General features: G+C 52.1%; 2 protein-coding genes across 2 annotated transcripts; both read left to right on the plus strand.

The window, feature by feature from the left end:
• The first annotated feature begins 354 nt into the window (after nt 1–354).
• On the plus strand, nt 355–6,869 carry LOC117644590 (GRB2-associated-binding protein 1). Its single transcript, XM_034384167.1, has 10 exons — nt 355–1,730; nt 2,129–2,257; nt 2,408–2,573; nt 2,658–3,091; nt 3,169–3,387; nt 3,484–3,852; nt 3,934–4,279; nt 4,411–4,613; nt 4,721–4,847; nt 4,927–6,869. Exons 1-10 carry the CDS (start codon nt 1,656–1,658, stop codon nt 5,082–5,084), a joined length of 2,226 nt encoding a protein of 741 aa, XP_034240058.1. The 5' UTR covers nt 355–1,655; the 3' UTR covers nt 5,085–6,869.
• Nucleotides 6,870–11,567: 4,698 nt separating this feature from the next.
• Nucleotides 11,568–19,776, plus strand: LOC117644788. The gene is made up of 14 exons (XM_034384407.1): nt 11,568–11,708; nt 11,780–11,873; nt 12,287–12,774; nt 12,958–12,979; nt 15,793–16,079; nt 16,308–16,500; nt 16,865–16,951; nt 17,050–17,252; nt 17,381–17,525; nt 17,608–17,769; nt 18,073–18,194; nt 18,471–18,632; nt 18,839–18,995; nt 19,162–19,776. Exons 1-14 carry the CDS (start codon nt 11,568–11,570, stop codon nt 19,329–19,331), a joined length of 2,433 nt encoding a protein of 810 aa, XP_034240298.1. The 3' UTR covers nt 19,332–19,776.
• Nucleotides 19,777–19,782: the final 6 nt, after the last annotated feature.

Here is a 19,782-nt window from a genome sequence, read left to right on the forward strand (position 1 = left end):
ATGAACGAAGAAAAGAAAGCAAAAACTGTGTATCTCTTTTTGGAACATATATTTAAGACTGTTTTGACACTCAGATACGTACACAATTATTACTCAGTGTTTAACTTGAAAGTAGTGGGTGGTTAAGCATAAGGTTTCAAATGGTCCCATTTTCCCCCACGATTCGTCGGTGGAGCTTCGGGACGTAAACAAAGAGCAGAACAACAATAGCAGACGACACGACGGTGCACCCTGTGTGAGGCTAGCTGGTAGTGTACATACGCGAGGCTAGCGGAAGGATGAAAACAAAAGCGGGCTTCGCAGCGCGCGAGTATTTATCTTGGAGAGCACTTGTGTGAAAGGCACTGTGCGAGGCTAGATGGTTCGGGACCCGAGCGTAACCCGAGCGAGCGCGGGAGGACCCGAACTGGCCGAAACGACTGACCGAACCCGAAGTCGTGGTGTTTGCTCATTTTATGTATTTCTTTAACTCTAGAGGTAAAAACAATGTTACCATGGGCATTTTATAAAATGGGGCCGCATAAGTGTTTTTTTAACAATTTGACAATATGTTGGAAAAAGAAAACAACAAACAACTCTTGCATCAAGTGAATTATGTGAACTGTATTACTCAACTTATTTTCCAAACCTTTTTAAATATTTGGATAAAAATTAAAAGATAGAACAGAATATTTTTGTTTAGCTTTTTTAAATTAGTCGAACCAATTTTTTTCTCAAACTTGCTAAAACAAGACTCCGTCAATGCAAGTGCCGAAAGTTTGCAGAGACGCAGAGACTTAAAATTCTTCGGACCAGACCTTGAGGTCAAAAAGTCAGTCACAAGAGACATTTTAGCTTAACGCTAAAATGGAATGATAGCTCAAGGTGAGGTGTGGGAGAAAAACAGCTATTAACACAAAATAAAAACAATTCGTATTAGTTGTCCATTGAATCCTGTACTAAAGAAGTTGCGAATATGACTAATGTATTGTAGAACATCTAACATGCACAAACAAAATTTAAAGAAAGTTGTAAGCTTCCAGTTGTCGTAATCTCTCATCGATTAGTTTAAGAGATTCCGCGCAACAGTTATGGTCAGGTCTAGTCTTCGGCCTGATAATTTATCTCTCTTTTTCTTCCGAAGTTTCTTAGATAGTTGTCAACAGAATTGAGAAGCGAAAATGATGCACTTGTTCACATTTTGGAACAAAAAAAGAAATATTAGGCCAGTAAATGTCACCATTTTTGTTGACTTATGGCAATTTTTCCCCATCGTATATTTTTAAAATATTTTTCCAAAATTAGTTTTGAGTTTGTGGCCATCCTTTCTTCTTTTCCCCAAGCAATATGAGTGACTTAGTGACTTTAGTTGCATGATCAGAATAATTGAAATTCATATGGCACCTTCGGCTTTGGCTTCGGGCCGAGTCGGGGCCTTCGGCTTGCCTTCGGCTTCGGGTCTCCGTTCGGTTCGGCACCTCCTAGCCTCTCGCAGGGCACCTTTCACACAAGTGCTCTCCAAGATGAATACTCGCTCACAGCGCGGCTGGAAGAGAAATTTCGCGGTGCAAACAACACAAGAAGGAACTCAAAATGGCTGATTGGAAAATAGTTGTGTTGCTGTGATTTTCTATCCAGTGCTAATGACTCGGTTCTAAATTCATTTGGCATTGGACATGAATAACGGTCCTGAAGTTGTCCACGAAGGGTGGCTCATTAAATCGCCCCCTAGCAAACGACTAGTTCGTGCGGTGAGTAGACGGAGATCGCCTAGGCCTAGCACCTGCTAGCTATTAGCACAACAATAAACAAAATTCATTACTTGTCAAATTACATCTATATTTGAAAAGCACTCTTTTAAACTACTCTCTCTTGGACGACGTCGTCGAGGTCACTGGTACATCCCTCGTTTCGCCTTCTTGTGATCAGATTGTTCTGTAGGTTATAACGACAGGACAGAAGGCACTAGAAATATGTGCAAGGTTATCCTCTTACCTTTGTGTCAAATTCTTTATGGCCTTTGATTTGAAAGTTGTCTTCTGGCATTTGCCCTGGCTTTGATCCAAAGAAATCCATTTACCAATAACATCCTGTACCCAGTAGTTGGTATTGAGCAAACACTAACCTTTTTTTCATTGTACATTTTCAGAGGTGGCGCAGAAGGTGGTTTGTATTGAGGCAATCAGGAGAACTTCCAGGGCAGTATTTCCTCTGTTACTATAAAGATCAAACTTGTAAAACTCTGAAAGGACAGATTGATCTTGATGAATGCGAACAGGTATGTTTTGTGCATCACTGTACCTGTTGCATCGCTTGAAATCTTTTTGCTTTTCTTTGCCGTCCACCTTTTTTAATTAAACGAGGATTAACTTTTACGTTCTTGTAAATGTCTGGAAATTTTGTTTACTGAAACATGGGCTTATTACAGGTTGACACTGGTCTTCAGTTTGAGAATAAATACCAGCACATGTTTGATGTCCGAACCCCAAAAAGAGTGTATTATCTTGCTGCAGAAACTGAGGACGAAATGATGAAATGGGTTCACAATGTGTGCCATGTGTGTGGATTGAAAGCTTACACTTCAGATGAAGATGGTCTGTATTCATTAATGTGTTAATCTCTTATCTCGTTTTGGCAGTCTTCATTTTAACAAATATTAAAATCTCTTTTTACTGCAGCATACAACTACAGTGGTACAGGCGAAGAAGAACCATCTACCCCAACTACTGTGATAACTGAACATGATTTAGAATCGCCTCCCATTTCTCCTACAAGTACTACATCAGCTTATATACCCATCAGCGAATGTATCACAGGGCCACCTTTAACTAGCACATCAGGTCTCACTTTACCAACAGCAGTGTATAGAGCAAGTTCCCAGTTTCACAGACTGCCTCCTCACTTATTTCCTGGCAAGCGCCCAGAGTCAGTGACAAACAATAATGTTAGCACAACCTCAAGCGGACCCTCTGCAGCGGGAGCCATTAGTGATGAGTTTTATGACTTCCCTCGGCAACTAAGGCTCCCCTCCGCACAGGGACTGGATCTAATCTCTGGTGACCTAAGGTCTGGGGATGGCAGGTCCATGCAGGGAGAATGGGATGCTCAAAAGGTAGGCATTTGCAAGTGTCGTGTTTTTGTGCGTTATTTTCTTGTAGAATGCGTGAGTTATCTATTTTGTCTTTCCAGAGTCCTGGTACTGATGCAGAAAGTGTCTTCACTGATGAGGAGTGGACTGGTGTTGGTAGACCTGGTCACCGCAGACCTGTGGTTAACTGGGAAACATTCCCATCAAGTGAGGGTGAACAGGCCGGCAATGTTCGCCCTTCAGACAGTTCTGTCGATTTAGATACCAGCACTGAGACTGGAACATGGAATTCAAGCAAGCGATGCAGCAATCGGAACATTGTAAGTTAATGAGCCTCTTATACTGGGGCTTGATTATATCCTGAATTCTGTTTTGTTGTTATGGAAAATATGCATTTAAATTATTAATTTTTGCAGGGAATTGATGGCAAACAGCTACCACTGTCAAGTACTGCTCCTCCTCCACCGCGACCACCAAAGCCATCACACTTGTTGTTGGATCCTCCTGGTCACAACTACCTCAATATTGAAAATGTGTCCCCAGCGAGTCACACTAATAATTTAGCGGATAAACAAAAGATTGAGAATCCCACAGTTTCTGAGCCGCCGTCCCCTTTAATTGCAACATCAACTCCTTTGGATGGTCCTTCAGCAGTTCCTGGAAGTGCTGTCGTGACAGACGACATGTACGACTTCCCTCGCTCTCATCAATATGCAGATACACATGACTCTACGCGGCCACCTGCCATGGCTAGACATTGCTATACCAACGCAGCACCTGGACAGGTAAAATTTATTCAGTTATGTAATAGGTCATCCCACAATATCTAAAGCAGATACTAAGTCATGCTTCTAATCTTCTCACAGGTGAACAGTGATGGAACAGTTTTTAGGTATGATTTCCAACAAGATAGCCAGATACCTTCTGTTGTTAATCCACCTGGGCTTCAAGAAGAGGAACCAACATCTCCACGGTCCGAGAGCTCCTCAGTCACATCTGCAACTCAATATTCTAATCTACCAAGTCCCCATATTCTACCTCCGGGGGGAATACCCACACCCCCAGCAGTAGATAGAGGATTAAAACCTCGTCGTAAAACTTCAGACTCTGCTGCTTCAAATGAACCATCACCAAGTCCATTGAGCCAACACAGCGTTGGCCCGCCCAGTGTGGATCGCAAACTAAAACCCCTTTGTCACCCTCATGATTCTAGTAAGCATTTATTTATTTTACTACTGTTCACCTATTTAGTAACTTGCTATTGCAGAAAAATCTTGGCCAATTTTTTAAACACTAGGTTCTTTTTCATGCAACAGTTTCATCAAATTTGTTTTTTCTTTCAGATTTTCTTACACTTTGGCCTGCGCCACAAGGTAAGCGTCAGGATTGTTCGCGCAGCTTACGTAAGACAAGAACTGGCCCAAGTCCTACTCCTCCCCAACCACCAGGATCTGCTCCTTCCACATTGCGAAATGGTTTTAGAACTAGAACAGAACATCACTCCAGTTCTGACGATGAACATCGCCTTTCTCCTGATGACGATCAGGTATTGAAATTGCTTTGTGATGAACCTCATGAAAATTTACCTGCCATGTTTCTCCCTATTGTTAATTTTTCATTAAAATGATTAATTCATTATTTACTTTTTTCCAGTTTTACAAACCATATGGTTCTGATCATCTTTTCCTCTCCATGGGGAAAGAAATCAAGTACCTTGACTTGGACTTAACTGAACAGGACAGCAAAGACACAAGCACTCCTATTACCTCCTTAACATCTGGTAAGTGCTTTCCTTTCCCCTCTAAATTTTGTTGGTTGCAATGGACTCTTTTTAACTTTGCTCCTTGTATCTTGTTTAGCTACTGGTGGAGTCAGCATTCACCCTGCTCCCAAATCTCCTGAGAAAGGTCCACCAACCACAACAGTCTACAAAACTGTCGACTTTGTTAAAACAGAAGCATTCAACCGCACTAGACAAGAGGTGGAGGCAGAAAAGAAGAAAAAAGAAAATGGATGACTTGATGCCAATGACAGAAAGCACCTCTTAAGTCATTTTTTAACTGTAAGAAATCGATTTTTATGAAATTTAGATGTGTTTTTGTCTGATCTTTTAATTGTGATCGTAGTGATATTTATAGCTGCTCTGAGATGGAGAGTTAAGCTAATCGATCACGGAAGCAAGGCTTCTGTAGTAATTTTGGCACTTGAATTTTACTCATGAATGAAGTTTCCTGTCTTGTGTAATTTGATTGACTCTCTGTGATTTTTAAGTATTTGTTGCTCAGTGCCTTGCCAGGGTAAAAAAGTTTTCCTGCAACATTATTCACTGTTGATTGACTGTTGTCTGTGAGAATAATTTAGGTTTGGTTTGTCAAGTTTGACGATTTTCATAGCACTATTTTTTAAAGTCCGTAAGCTTACTAAATGTTGTTCTAATGCATTTTAATATTGTGCGCACACTGGTCTATATAGGCTATTTATTCTATTCACGCTCCATATATGGATTTGGTAGGAAGGAACTGTCTGCCCATTCCTGTAAACGTCTTTGCTTTGAAGAATTTTCTAGATTACTCCTTATTTTTCTGTGTATCTCATAAGTCGTAGTACCATTCAAGGGCAGAAATCTTTCCAATCTTAGTTTCATACAATTTAGTGTCTTATCCGCAACAAAGCATTCTCTTGGTACATTTTTGAGCAATATTTCATATTCACCACTATCAGTTCATTGTTAAAAGTGCCTATTTTGTTATTGATAACTGAATAGTTATGCAACTATTTTTTAGAGTAATAATACTTTTTCCGCATGAACTGTTTGTGCAAGCTGCCGTGTATTTGTTTTCGTGTAGTGCTACCAAATTGCTTAACTATGTGACTTGCTGCCTTGAAATGTTGCCTAGGATATCTCTTGATATTAGCTCATTTATATTCTATATTTTTAACCAGAAGCATGCTGTGTATCTGTAAGTATTAGTTGTCTCTGGAATACTTTTAAAAGGCTTGTATAGTAACAAGTCTCCATATGTTACTAGGATCCCATATGAGATTGTTGATGCAGATATTTTTGAAACATGACATTGCTGACCACTCCTTCTTACAAGGGTATTTTTTGGAATTATTGTGTTGTTAAAGAGACCACTATCAACTCTTTGATCTGATTAAGCATACAATTTTAGATTTCAATTTGTATTTTTCTTTGAAGTAGTGATAGTTAAAAGGGAAAAAGGGAAACCTATGGTGTGAACAAAAATCCATGCAGATAAAATTGCTTGCCTGTTCTGATGAACTCGGATTTGTGAGGACAATGTTGTTTTTGTTTTTCTAATTTCTTTTTGGAGCAGGCAGAAAGAGTTTTAATGGTTCAGAGTCCCAAAGTGAAGAAACTTTCTTAAAATGACCAGGTTAGTAGGTAAGACCTGAATCTTTGTCCAAGTGAGGTCCAAGCCCACAGTGGCCATTTCTATTTATTTTTAGAAACATTGGAGGACAGTTTTGACTGCCATGTACCCCATTTGTTAACTAGAGATACTCAGCCATATCTTACTTGTTATACTCTTTTATTCAATCAATGGTATGAAACTCTTGTATTATGATAGTTCTATCAATTAGCTTGAATATTGGCCTTGTGTGGCTAGAACCTTTTTGCCTTGTAAATTAAGTGTGATTTGTAATTTAAATGTGAGACATGTTTTTTTGCGAAGCCCACAATTTTCATCGCAATTGGAGTTTTAATTTTGTTTAATTTAATGTAGGTGTGCTCTAGTAATCACTGAACATTCTTGTTCTTTATCCAAATGCAAGTGTGTATCAAGTCATCATTTTATCTTCATCACCTGCTTATACATGTACATTTTGTAACTTACATGTTGTATCCTATATTTTGAATGATTTCTGTAAAGTACTTCAGAGGTTTATCTGAATAACAAATGTGAGGAGGATTTGTCATTTTGTAATATTTTTAATGTTTCTTGTAAATTTATGTAATATTAGGTACTTTTTGAAGAATATTGAGGCTCATGGCCACTCTTCAAATGTCAAGCTAATAAGTCAATTTGAATTATTTTTAAAACAATATGTCTAGCTTGACGTATGATTTTTAAATTGCACATGAGGAATTGATCTATTGAACAGCATGGGTTTTTGAGCTGCATTGAACCTCGATGGTTGTGTATGTGTGCACAATGCTTTTACAGTTGAATTACTGAACATGGATGCTGTATGTTAGCACACTAGTTGATTTTTCCTTTTTTCAGATGTTTGTTTTTGACTCTCTTTGACCAATGCAAAATGGCAGGCTCGCTCCTGTTGTTCTGTGTTTTATAAACATAGGTTGAAGTAATAATAATTTGGGAGGGGAGGGGGGAACGATTTGGTGCATGTTCCTGTGCAGCAAACTTCCTAATAGATCCCACGTTTGCTTGTTGCCAATGAAAGTTGCAAAGCCATTGTAATATTGACTTTTCACAGGAAGCTTAGTGCCTGAAACATGTATCAGAAGTGCTACTGTTAAATTTTCCAGCATTTTGGGGAAATGTGATATAGACAGACCATATGAGATTTTTTATTTCTTTCCTTCAAATGCTTATTAACGAAATATCTGTTCTCATCACTCTTTCAAGTGATGCAGCCCTAATGCATTTTATTTTGACTTCAAAAATTGGATACATTTAAATTTCTCTTAATGTTGTTATTTGCCATTTGTCTTGTGCCACATATTATACGTTTTTTGTGTACAGTTAATACTATATAGTTTATGTAAAAAGAAAAATATTTTACATGTATTGTCAATTTACCTTTTGACTGTTATTAGATCTTGTGTTGAATGTTTTTGTATAAAAATTTATATTTACTCGGTAGGAATCGTTAGTAAAACAGATGCCTGAGTAAACTGACTTGCACTCGTATCATTTTATACCTTTTCCATGGACATGTTTTGTCTAAGTTGAGGCGGGAGCAGACGCTCCTTCCACAAACTTCGAATCGGAGTTCAAGTCCTGCTCTGCTCCGGCTTTTGAACATGCTGCTCGATTTTCGCTTCTCTGGGTGAGGTGGGGCGGTGTTGGCATGGGTACCCATGATCGCTGCTGGGTAACCCCGGGCAGGGCAGGGCAGGGCAGGAACCAGACATGGCGACGCCGTGCACGCCTCGCCTCGCCTCGCCTCTCCGCCGGAGACCGGAGACTGGACCTGGAGGCCCCATGCCATCCCAGCGACTTGCCCCGGTCAAGCCCGGAGCGGTGCTGGAGTCCAGTCCGCTGGAGTCTTGCAGCAGTCAGTCGTGCGAGCGGCGGCGTCGGGAACGTACCCGCAGAGTCGGGCCTGGACGGGCCACCGCGAGAAGCGAGAAGGGAGCAGCGACGAGCAAGAGGCGGACCGGAGTGACCGGGAGTGACAGGACTGCCAGGACCTCGACTAGCGTCCCTAGCGTCCAGGCCGTCCAAGCCTCCCCGTCAGCCGCACAGCCAAACGCCCAGCACTCTTGCAGTCCAGCAGGTACGGCGACAGAGTCTCTTCGCCGGTTCGCGCTAACTGGCTCGGTTTCGGCGGGCATTCGGACCCGGATTTAGAGACACCCCCGTGCTTTTGGATTCCGCGCGCGTTGGCAATCTCAGTGAGTTTGGACCGAAACCATGTTGTCCTCTCCCTCTCGCTGCGGTGTTGACGATCGGCGATGCCGGCAGTTAGGTGGTCAATCCCCGCCGTGATTTGCCTATCAATCGGCTGGCGACGTCTGTCTCTCTCGCACCCACACGCGAGCCGGTTTGTAATTTTGGCGTAAGGCAACACACTCCGCCGCGAGGCACACCGATACAAAGGTCGTGTGAAAACCAGTCAAAATAAACTCAATCACAGTAACTCGACATTCGACGTGGACGGGATTGCTCATTTGCATACGAAGAGCTTTATTCGGACGATAGTGGCGTACCCATTAATTGTTTTGCTTGACGTAAGTCGCGAGAGTGGTCGCGGAGAGACGCGCCACTCGGCAGAAGGAGCCTGCGTAGCGCAGAATGCGTAGACTGCGTAGACTTGGCCGTGGAGGCGGAGGAGGAGCGCTCTTGGGCCGCTCCCAGAGTTACCTCAGAGAAGAAAAACCCTTTTGACACTGACTGGTCCATCGAGTCCATTGAAGAAAAAGGATTTTTTTTTCATTCCAAAACCTAAATTTGTGCAGATGTAAAACAATTTTCGTCCACAGCGTTACTAATTTTTAATTTAATCCAAAATATAACATTTTAAAAAAATATCTGTTTTTTTTTTGTCTTTTATTGAAATTGAACGTCCGCGAGACATGGGCGCCGCTGGAAGCCAGTCTATCGGAATGCAATAAAAGTGAGTCCGCCGATCGGAGGCTCTGCGCAGTGCCCAACTACCCCCCTCGCCCCGCCCCGCCCCGCCCCGCCCCGCCCGGTGCATTGACTCCGCTTCCGCATTGCGTCCGTCCAGGGTCCGAAAGGACGTCACCAGAAGTCCCCTGTAGATCCCCAGTGTTCCCTCTCTCCCGCACCCCTGCGCGCCGCGGCCATGAGTGCGAGAGAGACAGAGCGACGAAAGGGCCCTTCTCAGTCAGCTTGCTTGCGAGTCCAGCCGCGCGCCGGGGAGCTGAATGCAGGGGGCGACCAAGAGAACTACGCGTTGACTCCACAGACTTCCAGCTCCTGAGCCGAAGTCAAACGGAGTCAAAATGTGTAGCGAGACTCACACCGCGGGGCCAAAACAGAGGCTTCACTCACCTCGCACTTCTCGGAAGGACCCACGTCTGGGCGTCAATGAACATGTGCTGACTGATTCCGACAGTCGTCTCTCTCTCTCTCTCTCTCGCACCTGTGGAGTGCGAGAGAGGCAGGGCGTCGAAAACGACTCCGGGGCCGGGGTGGCCGGGGTCATGGCCTGGAGTGGCCAAAACAATGCCGGCCGGTGTCCAGGTCCAGTTTGTGCACGGTCCGACAGGTCTGTCCCCTCGCTGGGCATTGGCCTGGCAGCCTGGCGTTGGCCCGCCGTGACGTCATCCCCTGCAGGGACCCGCGTCCGCGCCCGCGTCCCGCCGGAGTGGCGGACCGTCGGACGGCGAGCCCCGCAAACCGAAACCTTCACTTCCACGTCTCTAGACTATTTCGGCCGACCTTGGAAATCCCCCCAAATGCGTCTAGAGTTTTGGCCGCCGGCGCCGGTCTTCTGGCAAACCCACTGTGCATGCGAGGCTCGATGCGAGGCACAGTGGGCCAGAAGACCGGCGGAGGCGGCCAAAACTCTAGACGCGTTTTAAGCTCCAGAGTCGCTAAGCAGGACTCGAACCGAACGTGTGACCCCACCAGAGGGTTCCTTCGTCGGAGAGCAATCCATTGGTGGGGTCACACGTTCTGTTCGAGTCCCATTTAGCGACTCTGGAGCTCAATACGCGTCTAGAGTTTCGTCCGCCTCCACCGGTCTTCTGGCCCACTGTGCGTCACGTGGTCTTCCCTGCTCTCGGCACTGTAAGGCCGAAAGGCCGACAGGCCCAGAGTGATGTTAGCAGAGTAGTCACGTCTGGCGGTGCTGGCGGTGTTGGCGGTGTGACGCGCGCGGCCCACGTCGTGAACGTCATGCAGTGATAGGAGGAGGACAGGATTCACTCCAGTCGCACTTCTGACCAAAAAGAAAACAAAACAAAAAAACAGTGTCGGTGGCTTCCGATGGCCAGTGACATGAAAAGGGCGCGTTTTTGGCGTAAGCGTTTGAACTCGAGCGATATCTCCGGAGCATCTTACTGACCGGAAGAAGTTAACTTCTGCTTCTGTTCCAGTCAGCTGGAGGCAACGCCGCCATGGAGACCCACTGCTTGCTACCGCTGCTCGTCGCGCTGCTCACCTGTTGCCACCTCACCTCCAGCGGTGCGTTTCTGTCTCTTCGTGATCTGCCTCCTGTGTGCGAGTGTTTCAACTGACCAACTTTCTGTTTGGATTCGGGCAGAAATTTCCGGGACGGAGTGCTGTAACGCTTGGGCCAAAGAGGGGTGGAAGCGGATGGGGGAGCTGCCCTCCAGGGCGGTCCAGCAGCAGAAGCCCATAGGTAGGTACACTCCTCGTTCGGAGAGCAATCCATTGGTGGGGTCACACGTTCGGTTTGAGTCCCATTTAGCGTCCGGGATTTCGACGGCCTCCGCCAGTCTTCTAGCAAATCCACTGTGCAGTGCTCTGACCCTTGTCTGTCGGCAGAGTGCTCCAACTCGGTGGCGACGTTCCGCGGCGCGCTGCCCAGGATGCGGACTCGGTCGCGCCCCCCGCGCGCCGACGAGGGCGGGGGCCTGCTGGACGAAGGCCTCCTTGACGGCGGCCTCGACGGCGGCGTCCAGGACGAGGGCGAGGCAGGCGCGGGCGTGCTGCTGCTGCACTCGCGGAGGCGGCGCGCGGCGCACGGCGAGCTGGCGTCGGGGCAGCAGACCAGGGTGACGTGGACGCCGAACAGCAACCGCGGCCACCTCGGCGTGTCCTTCTGCCGCGACCGCGACCAGACGGCCTGCTACATGCTCGACGCGCTGGGCGTGCGTCAGGGCCGCACCGGCTACTGGTGGCGGCGCCACGGCTACGAGGAGCCGGGGCTACTGAGCTGGGTGCCGGGCCGGCCCGACCACGTGCCCGAGACCCTCATCAAGTCGGAGCAGAGGGTGAGTGAGGGAGAGAGAGAGCGACGGAGGCACCGCACTGCAAGCACTGACGCACACATTCACCCACGCAGCTGGAGGAGGGCACGTGGCCGCAGAACGGCGCGCAGGAGATCCAGGTGAACCTGGAGCGCACGGACACCATGTCGCTGAGGGTGTGGCTGTCGGGCTCGGAGCGCGACGCAACCGACCTGCCGCTGCCCGCCGACGTGCCCTACTTCGCCGTGTCGCCGCACGCGCCGCTGGGCCAGCTTAACACCGCCACCGCCGCCATCGCCGCCTCGCAGAAGGCCAAGCGTGAGTACGCCGCCAACCCCCAGATCGGCGCAGGCGGAAAAAACTCTTGACGCGTTTTGATCTCCAGAGTCGCTAAATAGGACTCGAACCGAACGTGTGGCCCCACCAATGGATTCCTCGTTCGGAGAGCAATCGATTGGTGGGGTCACACGTTCGGTTCGAGTCCCATTTAGCGACTCTGGAGCTCAAAACGCGTCTTTGGCCGCATCCGCCGGTCTTCTGGCCCACTGTATAACTCCCCGCGAGTGCGTGAGAGACTGAGCGGATTTGTTTGCGCTTCGCAGTGGTCTCGGACACGAGCATCAACCCGCTGCTGATGCGGGGCGAGAACCTGCTGCAGCGGCCCGGCAACCGCATCATCGTGTCGTGGCGGCCCGAGGAGGCGGCGGCGCGGCTGGGGCTGGCCATGTGCAGGGACGCGGCGCAGTCGCAGTGCCACGTGCTGCTGCTGTTCGGCTTCAACGGCCGCCTCGGCTTCGCCTTCAAGAGGCACTCGTTCCAGGAGGCGGGCGCGTCGGGCTGGGTGGCGGGCCGCAACGACCGCATGCCCGCCACCGTCCTGCGCAGCGACCCCGGCGTGGAGGGCTGGCCGCTGGGCGGCCGCCAGCCCCTGCAGATCGTGGTGGACCGGTCCGTGCCCGGCGGCGTGCAGGTGTGGGTGGAGGGCGGCGAGACGCTGTCGCTGCAGCTGCCCGACCAGTACTCGCACTTCACCGTGTCCTCGCTGGACGAGCACGGCGGCACTGCCGAGGTGGAGGGCGCCCCCGCGCACGTGCCTGGCGCCGTGCCGCCACAAGCCCAGCCGCAGCCCCCACCGCAGGCCACGCGGCCAACCCGGCCGCCGCCGAGGCCCACCACGCGGCCCACCGCCCCCGCGCGACCGCCCCCAAGGCCCACCACGCCGCCAAGGCCCAGCCCCGCGCGGCCCACCGCCCCAGCACCAAGGCCGCCACCACCGCAGCAGCAGCAACCCGACCGTGAGTCAACCGGGGAGGAGGTCAAGTCACACGGTGGGCCAGAAGACCGGTGGAGGCGGCTGAAACTCCGGACACGTTTTGAGCTCTAGAGTCGCTAAACAGGACTCGAACCGAACGTGTGACCCCACCAATGGATTCCTCGTTCGGTGAGCAATCAATCCATTGGTGGGGTCACAGGTTCGGTTAGAGTCCTGTTCAGCGACTCTGGAGCTCAAAACGCGTCCGGAGTTTCAGCCGCCTCCACCTGCCTTCCGGCGCTGGGGTGCGAGAGGGAAGGGCAGAGTGACGTCAATGCGGAGCGCGGGGCTCCCCACTGCATCCTCCGTGCGCGCAAGGCGGCGCAAGGCGCAAGGGACCGGCGGCGGGGGAGCCCCAGGCCCCAGGCCCCAGGCCCCGGGCCCCAGGAGCGGCTCAGCCCACTCCACCGCAAATAAATGTCGCGCGGCGCGCGGGACCGGGCCTTGCTCGCACAGACACTCACACTGACGCAGACAAGCCGAGGAACCCCAACGTCGTCACCGTCACCATCCCGACCACTTTCTCCCCATCGCGGACTCGCGGGGCTGGACGGGGTGACGCACCCAGGGTCGGGGACACGCCTGAGACCCTCGTTTTGTTGTTGTCGTTGTTGTTTTTGACAGTGGAGTAGTCGCAAAACACGCCGCCTGGGAAACCTTGAACCTCGCGGAACCGGCCGATCGGCGCCCAGTGTAGGCGAGGGTGATCTCGATGACGATCGCCCAGCGGTTCGCCGCTCTGTCTCTCTCGCACCCGAGCCGGACGCCCCCAGAGTGCGAGAGAGACAGAGAAGCGGGCGCCACCCAGTCCAGGGACCTACCCTGCAAAACACACTGTACACTGTAATTGGCCCAACAAGACCAATGAGATGCGGTTTTCCTGTTTAGGAGTTGTCGGCGCTGCCCGACGCGACGCCAATCCGGTTCTTCTTTCTGACGGTGCCGCGGTGCCGAAGGTGCCGAAGGCGTCCGCAGGGAGTGCGGGGGAAAGGGGGGGGGGGCAGCTCAGGGCGGGGTGCTCCACCTCGGTGTTCAAGTTCAAGAGCGGGGCTTCCCCGCCCCGGCCGGCCGGTGCCCCTCGCCGCCCAAATGGAAACACGTGCCATTGGCTGGCTTTCCGGTGGCATAATCAGTGTAGACGACGACCAATCAGGAGCAATCACCGAGGAGCGGCTTGTAGCCTTTCAGCCGCTCACGTGTCGTCGCTCCTTTAATTTGCCTCTTTAGCTTAGACGTTTTTATTTTTTTGTGCCTGCCTTTGTATGTTTTATCGCCGACTGGGCCTATACCCTCTCGTCGCAATCACGTGCAGAAATTTTTGACTATTCGATAGTTGCTCTCTCGGCTTGCCCTGGGGGACCCTTCAGGGGTGTGAGGGAGACAGAGCGACGAAGGCACTGGGAGGATAGGAGTGGTGTGGATACGTAGAAGAGTCCGCGTCGTTACGTGGACAAACGCACGGTGCGTTTTGGCACGCCGCCCGCGACCATTCCCGCGTACTGCACGCTGTTTGCACTGCAAACAACAACAACAACAACAACAAAGCTACTTGTAAAAGGATCCGCGTCGTGATGGAACGCTGTGTCCGCCTGCGAGGTAGGCAATGCGGCCCCGAGTCGGACGCGCCTGTTCGGCGGTGCTGCCTACCCTCCGCTTTGCAGGCGTTTCAGGCGACCGCCGGTCTGTCTGCCTGCCTGCCTGTCTGTCTGTCTGTCTGTCTGTCTGTCTGTCTGCCTGTCCGTCCGCCGTCGGTCCGGCTGTCTGCAAGTAAGGAGTACACAAAGTCGCACAGAATCCTGAGTGCTTCCTGGTTCAAAACTCGCGCCATAACTTGTTTCGCTTCGAAGCCAATCGCGGTGCGCACAACGCATATAGGGTACTTTCGTAGATCCCTGAACCGGAAGCACACAGACGCCATGTTGGCGGAAGTAGATCCAAACTTGACATGGGAAAGAGACGTTCGTCAAAGGTATCGGCCACACTTGAACATAAACAGTCGTTTGATACTTGTTTGCAGTGCATATGTGTTTCGCGAGCAATATTTGTACAGCTCGGCTATAGTTTTGGATCCGAAGAGAGGTTAGTTTCCGGCCAATTTGGCGTCTGCTGGTCTGCTTGCTTCCGGTTCAGGATTCTACGAAAGTACCCTATTGGCGCGGCACTTTAATTCGTATTGGCTCGTGCTTTGCGTCGGTGGCGAGAAAAACAAGTCATAATCCGATTTTTAGCAGATGATACCTTTAGTACTTTAAAACGTACCTAGAACAATATAAAACACTTAAAGGTGTCAGCTAGCTTTTACTCGAGAGTCCAGAAACCAAGGCTGTATCCTAACAATAATGGGGGCTGGCTGGTGGGGCGGGCTGGTGAGTGAGTGAGTGAGGCACAGCCTGCGCGACGCATCGACAACTCCTCCTGGGTACAGCGCGAGCGGCACCGGCCAACAATGCCCTCCCCCCTCTCGCACAGTCCCTCCCTGGGTACAGCGCACGGAACAGCGACAATGCCTCACGGCTCGGCACGGCTCAGCGCGCTCGAGGCACGGCGCGGCGGTGCAAACCACAGCTCAGCTCGCACCAACACTGTCCAGCTTGCTTAGGTCTATGTATTTTATTGGGCTATCTATTTTATTTCATACACAAGTATAAATAATCCCGAATTACTAACTAGAAGAAAACCAAACGAGTATCATCTGCTTTCATTAACGTTCGTTGAATGAGATTTTTTTTTCGTTTTCAGAACACTGTTGAGGATAGAGCCCTCCCCGACTGCGTGCCTAATGTCTTTGCTTGGCAGTGAGCTTCGGCCAGGGCGACTGCGTGCCCTCCATCCGCGGGCACATGGCGCGCGGCCAGCAGATGCTGCTGGTGTGGGAGCCGCGCGCCAGCCACGGCAACCTGGGCGTGTCGTTCTGCGTGGACGCGTCGCAGGGCGACTGCTTCGTGCTGGACATGTACGGCTTCCGCGACCGCCGCCTCGCCTACTCCTGGCGGCACCACAGCGCCCTGGAGGCCGGCGTCGGCGCCTGGGTGCCGGGCCGCGACACGCTGGTGCCGGAGAACCACCTGCAGACCGACGCGGAGGTGAGTAGCACCCCGCAGTGGGGGCGGCCAAAGCCCCGGACGCGTTTTGAGCTCCAGAGTCGCTGAATGGGACTCGAACCGAACGTGTGACCCCACCAATGGATTGCTCTCCGGACGAGGAATCCATTGGTGGGGTCACACGTTCGGCTTGAGTCCCACTTAGCGACTCTGGAGCTCAAAACGCGTCTGCCGGGACAGCGCCTCACACTTCGCCATGTGCACCCGCAGGTGGAGCCCGGCTGGCCGGGCAACCCCTCGCAGTTCCTCATGATGGTGACCGTGACGGCCGCCGGCGTGGTGGAGCTCCGCGTCGACGGCCTGGACCCCGGCCAGACGCGCCGCCTCAAGTTCTCCCTCCCCGAGGGCCACACCAGCATGGCCGTCTCCTCGCCGCAGCACACCGGCGAGTACAGCATCCGAGGTAGGCGTGGCGGAAGGGGAGGGGAAGGGGAGTGGGAGGGGTTGGCGCCGAGAAGCAGCCGGCCAGGTCACGGCGTGGCTGCCTGGTTCTGCCAGGCTCGGCTGGCAGGTTCAAGTTTACGGCCCTATGACGTCACCACGTGCGTACCCGCGGTACCCGCCATCATTGCCGGGCTTTGCCGGGCCGGGGCACTCCCCGTCTTACCGTGTCGTGGCCGCGGGAAAAGAGACCGGACGGCGATACTCCGCGCGCGGGGACCCCCGGGGGACTCCCCACGCGCCGCGGGGTATTGCCACTCGGCGGGGTCCTCGTCTTGGAGCCATCAAACGAACGCAATCAAGCCTTTCGGCGATTCTGTTTGCAGGCCCCTGCTTCAACGGCTTCAAGTACAAGTGGTCCAGCCTGCTATGCAACATCCCCGACGCCGCTTCGCTGGCCGTGGAGCAGAGCGGTAAGGGACACTCTGTCTCTGTCGCACTTCCGGGCCGTCGCCTGGCCCTGGCGGTGCGAGCGAGACGGGCCGTGGAGTGACAGTGTGTCTGTCCCCAGAGCTGCAGTCGGCGTGGACGCTCAAGGCGCGCTCGGCGCACGGCCAGATGCGCTCGCCGGCCATGTCGGGCGACGACGGCGAGATCTGCATCAGCATGGAGGTGCTCACGGTGGGCAGCGCGCGGCTCACCATCACGGTGGAGGACATCGAGGGCAACGCGCAGCCCGTGCGCCTGGCCGAGGTCGTGCCGCAGGACACGTCGGTACGAGCTGTCTCTCTCGCACTCACGCGCAGTGGGCCAGAAGACCGGTGGAGGCGGCCGAAACTCTATACGCGTTTTGAGCTCCAGAGCAGTATTTTTTTAACGGTGTCTCGGTGCTGGGTCCACAGAAGGGCGAGTGGCAGCGGCTGCAGAAGACCACCACACTGCCCGAGGCGATGCGACGCAGCCAGGTCCGCGTCGTGGTGGCGGGCGACCAGGTGGACGGCAGCGGCCTGGTGCTCGTCAAGACCCTCAGCTTCTGCAACCCCCACAGTGAGTCCTCGTCGAGGTCCTCGTCCCTTCATTGCCTCCCTGTTGTTCCCAGTGCGGTGGTCTGACTGCTGCTTGTTCGCAGCGTGCGGCGTGGCGCCCCAGAACGTGGTGCCGCTGATCGCGCACGGCAGTGTGGCCAAGATCGGCGACTACCCCTGGTTCGCCGGCATCTTCAGCCGCGACGGCGACTCCTGGGACTCCATCTGCGGCGGCACGCTGGTGCGCCCGGACGTCGTCGTGTCAGGTAGCGTCTGCGGGCGACAGACCGGTGGAGGCGGCCAAATCTGTAGACGCGTGCAGAGCTCCAGAGTCGCTAAATGGCACTCGAATTAAACGTGTGACCCCGCCAATGGATTCCTCGTTCGAAGAGCAATCCATTGGTGGGGTCACACGCTCGGTTCGAGTCCCATTCAGCGACTCTGGAGCTCAAAACGCGTCCGGCCTTTCGGCAACTCCACTGTGCGGTGGAGCCGGAGGATGGGGAATGCCCAAGGCGACCCAAGGCCACTCGGCTTCACTCGGTGTTCCTGATTGATTGTGTTTACAGCCGCCCACTGCTTCTTTGACGAGAGCAGCTGGAAGACCTACGACCAGGACAGGTTCAGGGTGTCGGTCGGCAAGTACACTCGCGACTGGAACGTGCAGGAGGCGGGCGAGCAGCGCAGCGCGGTGGGTACCAACACCATGGCCATGGCCACCACGCACAGCGGGCCAGAACATCGGAGGAGCTGCCAAAACACTAGACGCGTTTCAAGCTCCAGAGTCGCTAAACAGGACTCGAACCGAACGTGTGACCCCACCAATGGACTCCTCGTTCAAAGAGCAATGGTGGGGTACACGTTCGGTTCGAGTCCCATTCAGCGACTCTGGATCTCAAAACGCGTCCGGGATTTGGGCCACCTCCACTGTGCGCTGCACGGCCTGACTGACGGACACACTGTGCAGGTGCTGGGCATCATCATCCCCGACCGGTACCGCGGCAGCAAGCGCATCTACGAGCACGACATCGCCTTCCTCCGGGTGCGCTTCGTCGTCACCGCCCTCGTGCTGCCCATCTGCGTCGACTTCAAGGACCAGTTCAGCCTCAAGGCGGGCGACGTGGGCGTGGTGAGTGCGCTGGGGACGGTCCTCGGGACGGCGGCGAGCGCCTGCGAGCCTCGGGGTAGGCCAGCCCGCCGAGCGCGGAGGTTGTGCGGGACGGCCTACCCCGAGCCTCGCAGGCGCCTAGCACCTCAGCAGGCGCAGTTCTTTCGGTGGTCCTATGTTCCGCCATAGGACTTGCACGGGTTGCCAATCGGGATCTATGTCCACAGGTCAACGGCTGGGGCTTAACGGAGAACAAAGCCACCAGTCCCAAGCTGCAGTTCGCCAAGATGCCATACATCCCCTTCAACGAGTGCATCAAGTCTGTCCCGGACAGCCTGGCCAGGTACCTCACGGGGGACAAGTTCTGTGCCGGCAACATCAACGGTAAGCAAACATGGACGATAGGAAGAGTCCGGATCACTTGGCGAGGCGACACTCAAATTTTTATGTACCAATTTCGCCTACAATTCATCGAAAGTCGTTCAAATGTTTTTTGGCCATTTTCGCCTGAAATGATGGACCGTCTCCCCTGTATTTCCCCTCCCCGAAGGCTCGACGGTGTGGTCCGGCGACAGCGGCGGCGGACTGTCCTTCGCCAAGAACGGCCGCTGGTTCCTGCACGGCATCGTGAGCGCGGGCGTGCCGGGCAAGCTCACCTACAGCCTCTTCACCGACATGCACCGCTACCTCGACCTGCTCAAGAAAGTCTTGTCATCGTGAAGCGACCGTCGTCGTCACATGGACGAGAAAACAGTTCAATGTCGCCAGGAAAGAGTCTGTTTTTCGTCATTGTTTTGTTTGAAATGCTTTATTTGAGAGTGGAACTCGTTTGTAGCTTAAGTTTTAAAATTATTTATCGACTTGAGTGGCATCAGTTCCCCTGTCGCGGGGCTTCGTCCAGAGAGAAAGACTGTACACTGTACGTGAAACACAAGCTGTTGTAATTTAATTTATCTAATAGTGCCAAATAAGCTATTTTTCCCAGTGTGGACGGGAGCAGCACCGACTCTGCACAAGAATGTCAGTAACTTTTGGCGTTCTGCTGAACACTTGTTGGGGCAAGACTTCTTGTGCTGCGTGGTTTCTGAGAACCCAATTCCTGTTGCAGATGCCAGCAAACTTTTGTAAATAACGGTACAATAAAACTATTATTTTTTAAGAAAAATGAATG

Source organism: Thrips palmi, unplaced genomic scaffold (genome assembly GCF_012932325.1).
Source record: "Thrips palmi isolate BJ-2018 unplaced genomic scaffold, TpBJ-2018v1 HiC_scaffold_18, whole genome shotgun sequence".
Lineage (NCBI taxonomy): Eukaryota > Metazoa > Arthropoda > Insecta > Thysanoptera > Thripidae > Thrips > Thrips palmi.

What these genes read in the sequence shown, in the direction of transcription:
- LOC117644590 (XM_034384167.1), top strand. Translation starts at nt 1,656, where the DNA reads ATGAATAACGGTCCTGAAGTTGTCCACGAAGGGTGGCTCATTAAATCG. An exon ending in TTACACTTCAGATGAAGATG is followed by an intron (nt 2,574 to 2,657) that starts GTCTGTATTCAT and finishes TTTTTACTGCAG; the next exon opens with CATACAACTACAGTGGTACA. An exon ending in TTGTCACCCTCATGATTCTA is followed by an intron (nt 4,280 to 4,410) that starts GTAAGCATTTAT and finishes TTTTTCTTTCAG; the next exon opens with ATTTTCTTACACTTTGGCCT.
- LOC117644788 (XM_034384407.1), top strand. Translation starts at nt 11,568, where the DNA reads ATGCTCGACGCGCTGGGCGTGCGTCAGGGCCGCACCGGCTACTGGTGG. An exon ending in GCTGGCCGTGGAGCAGAGCG is followed by an intron (nt 16,952 to 17,049) that starts GTAAGGGACACT and finishes GTCTGTCCCCAG; the next exon opens with AGCTGCAGTCGGCGTGGACG. An exon ending in CCCGGACGTCGTCGTGTCAG is followed by an intron (nt 17,770 to 18,072) that starts GTAGCGTCTGCG and finishes TTGTGTTTACAG; the next exon opens with CCGCCCACTGCTTCTTTGAC.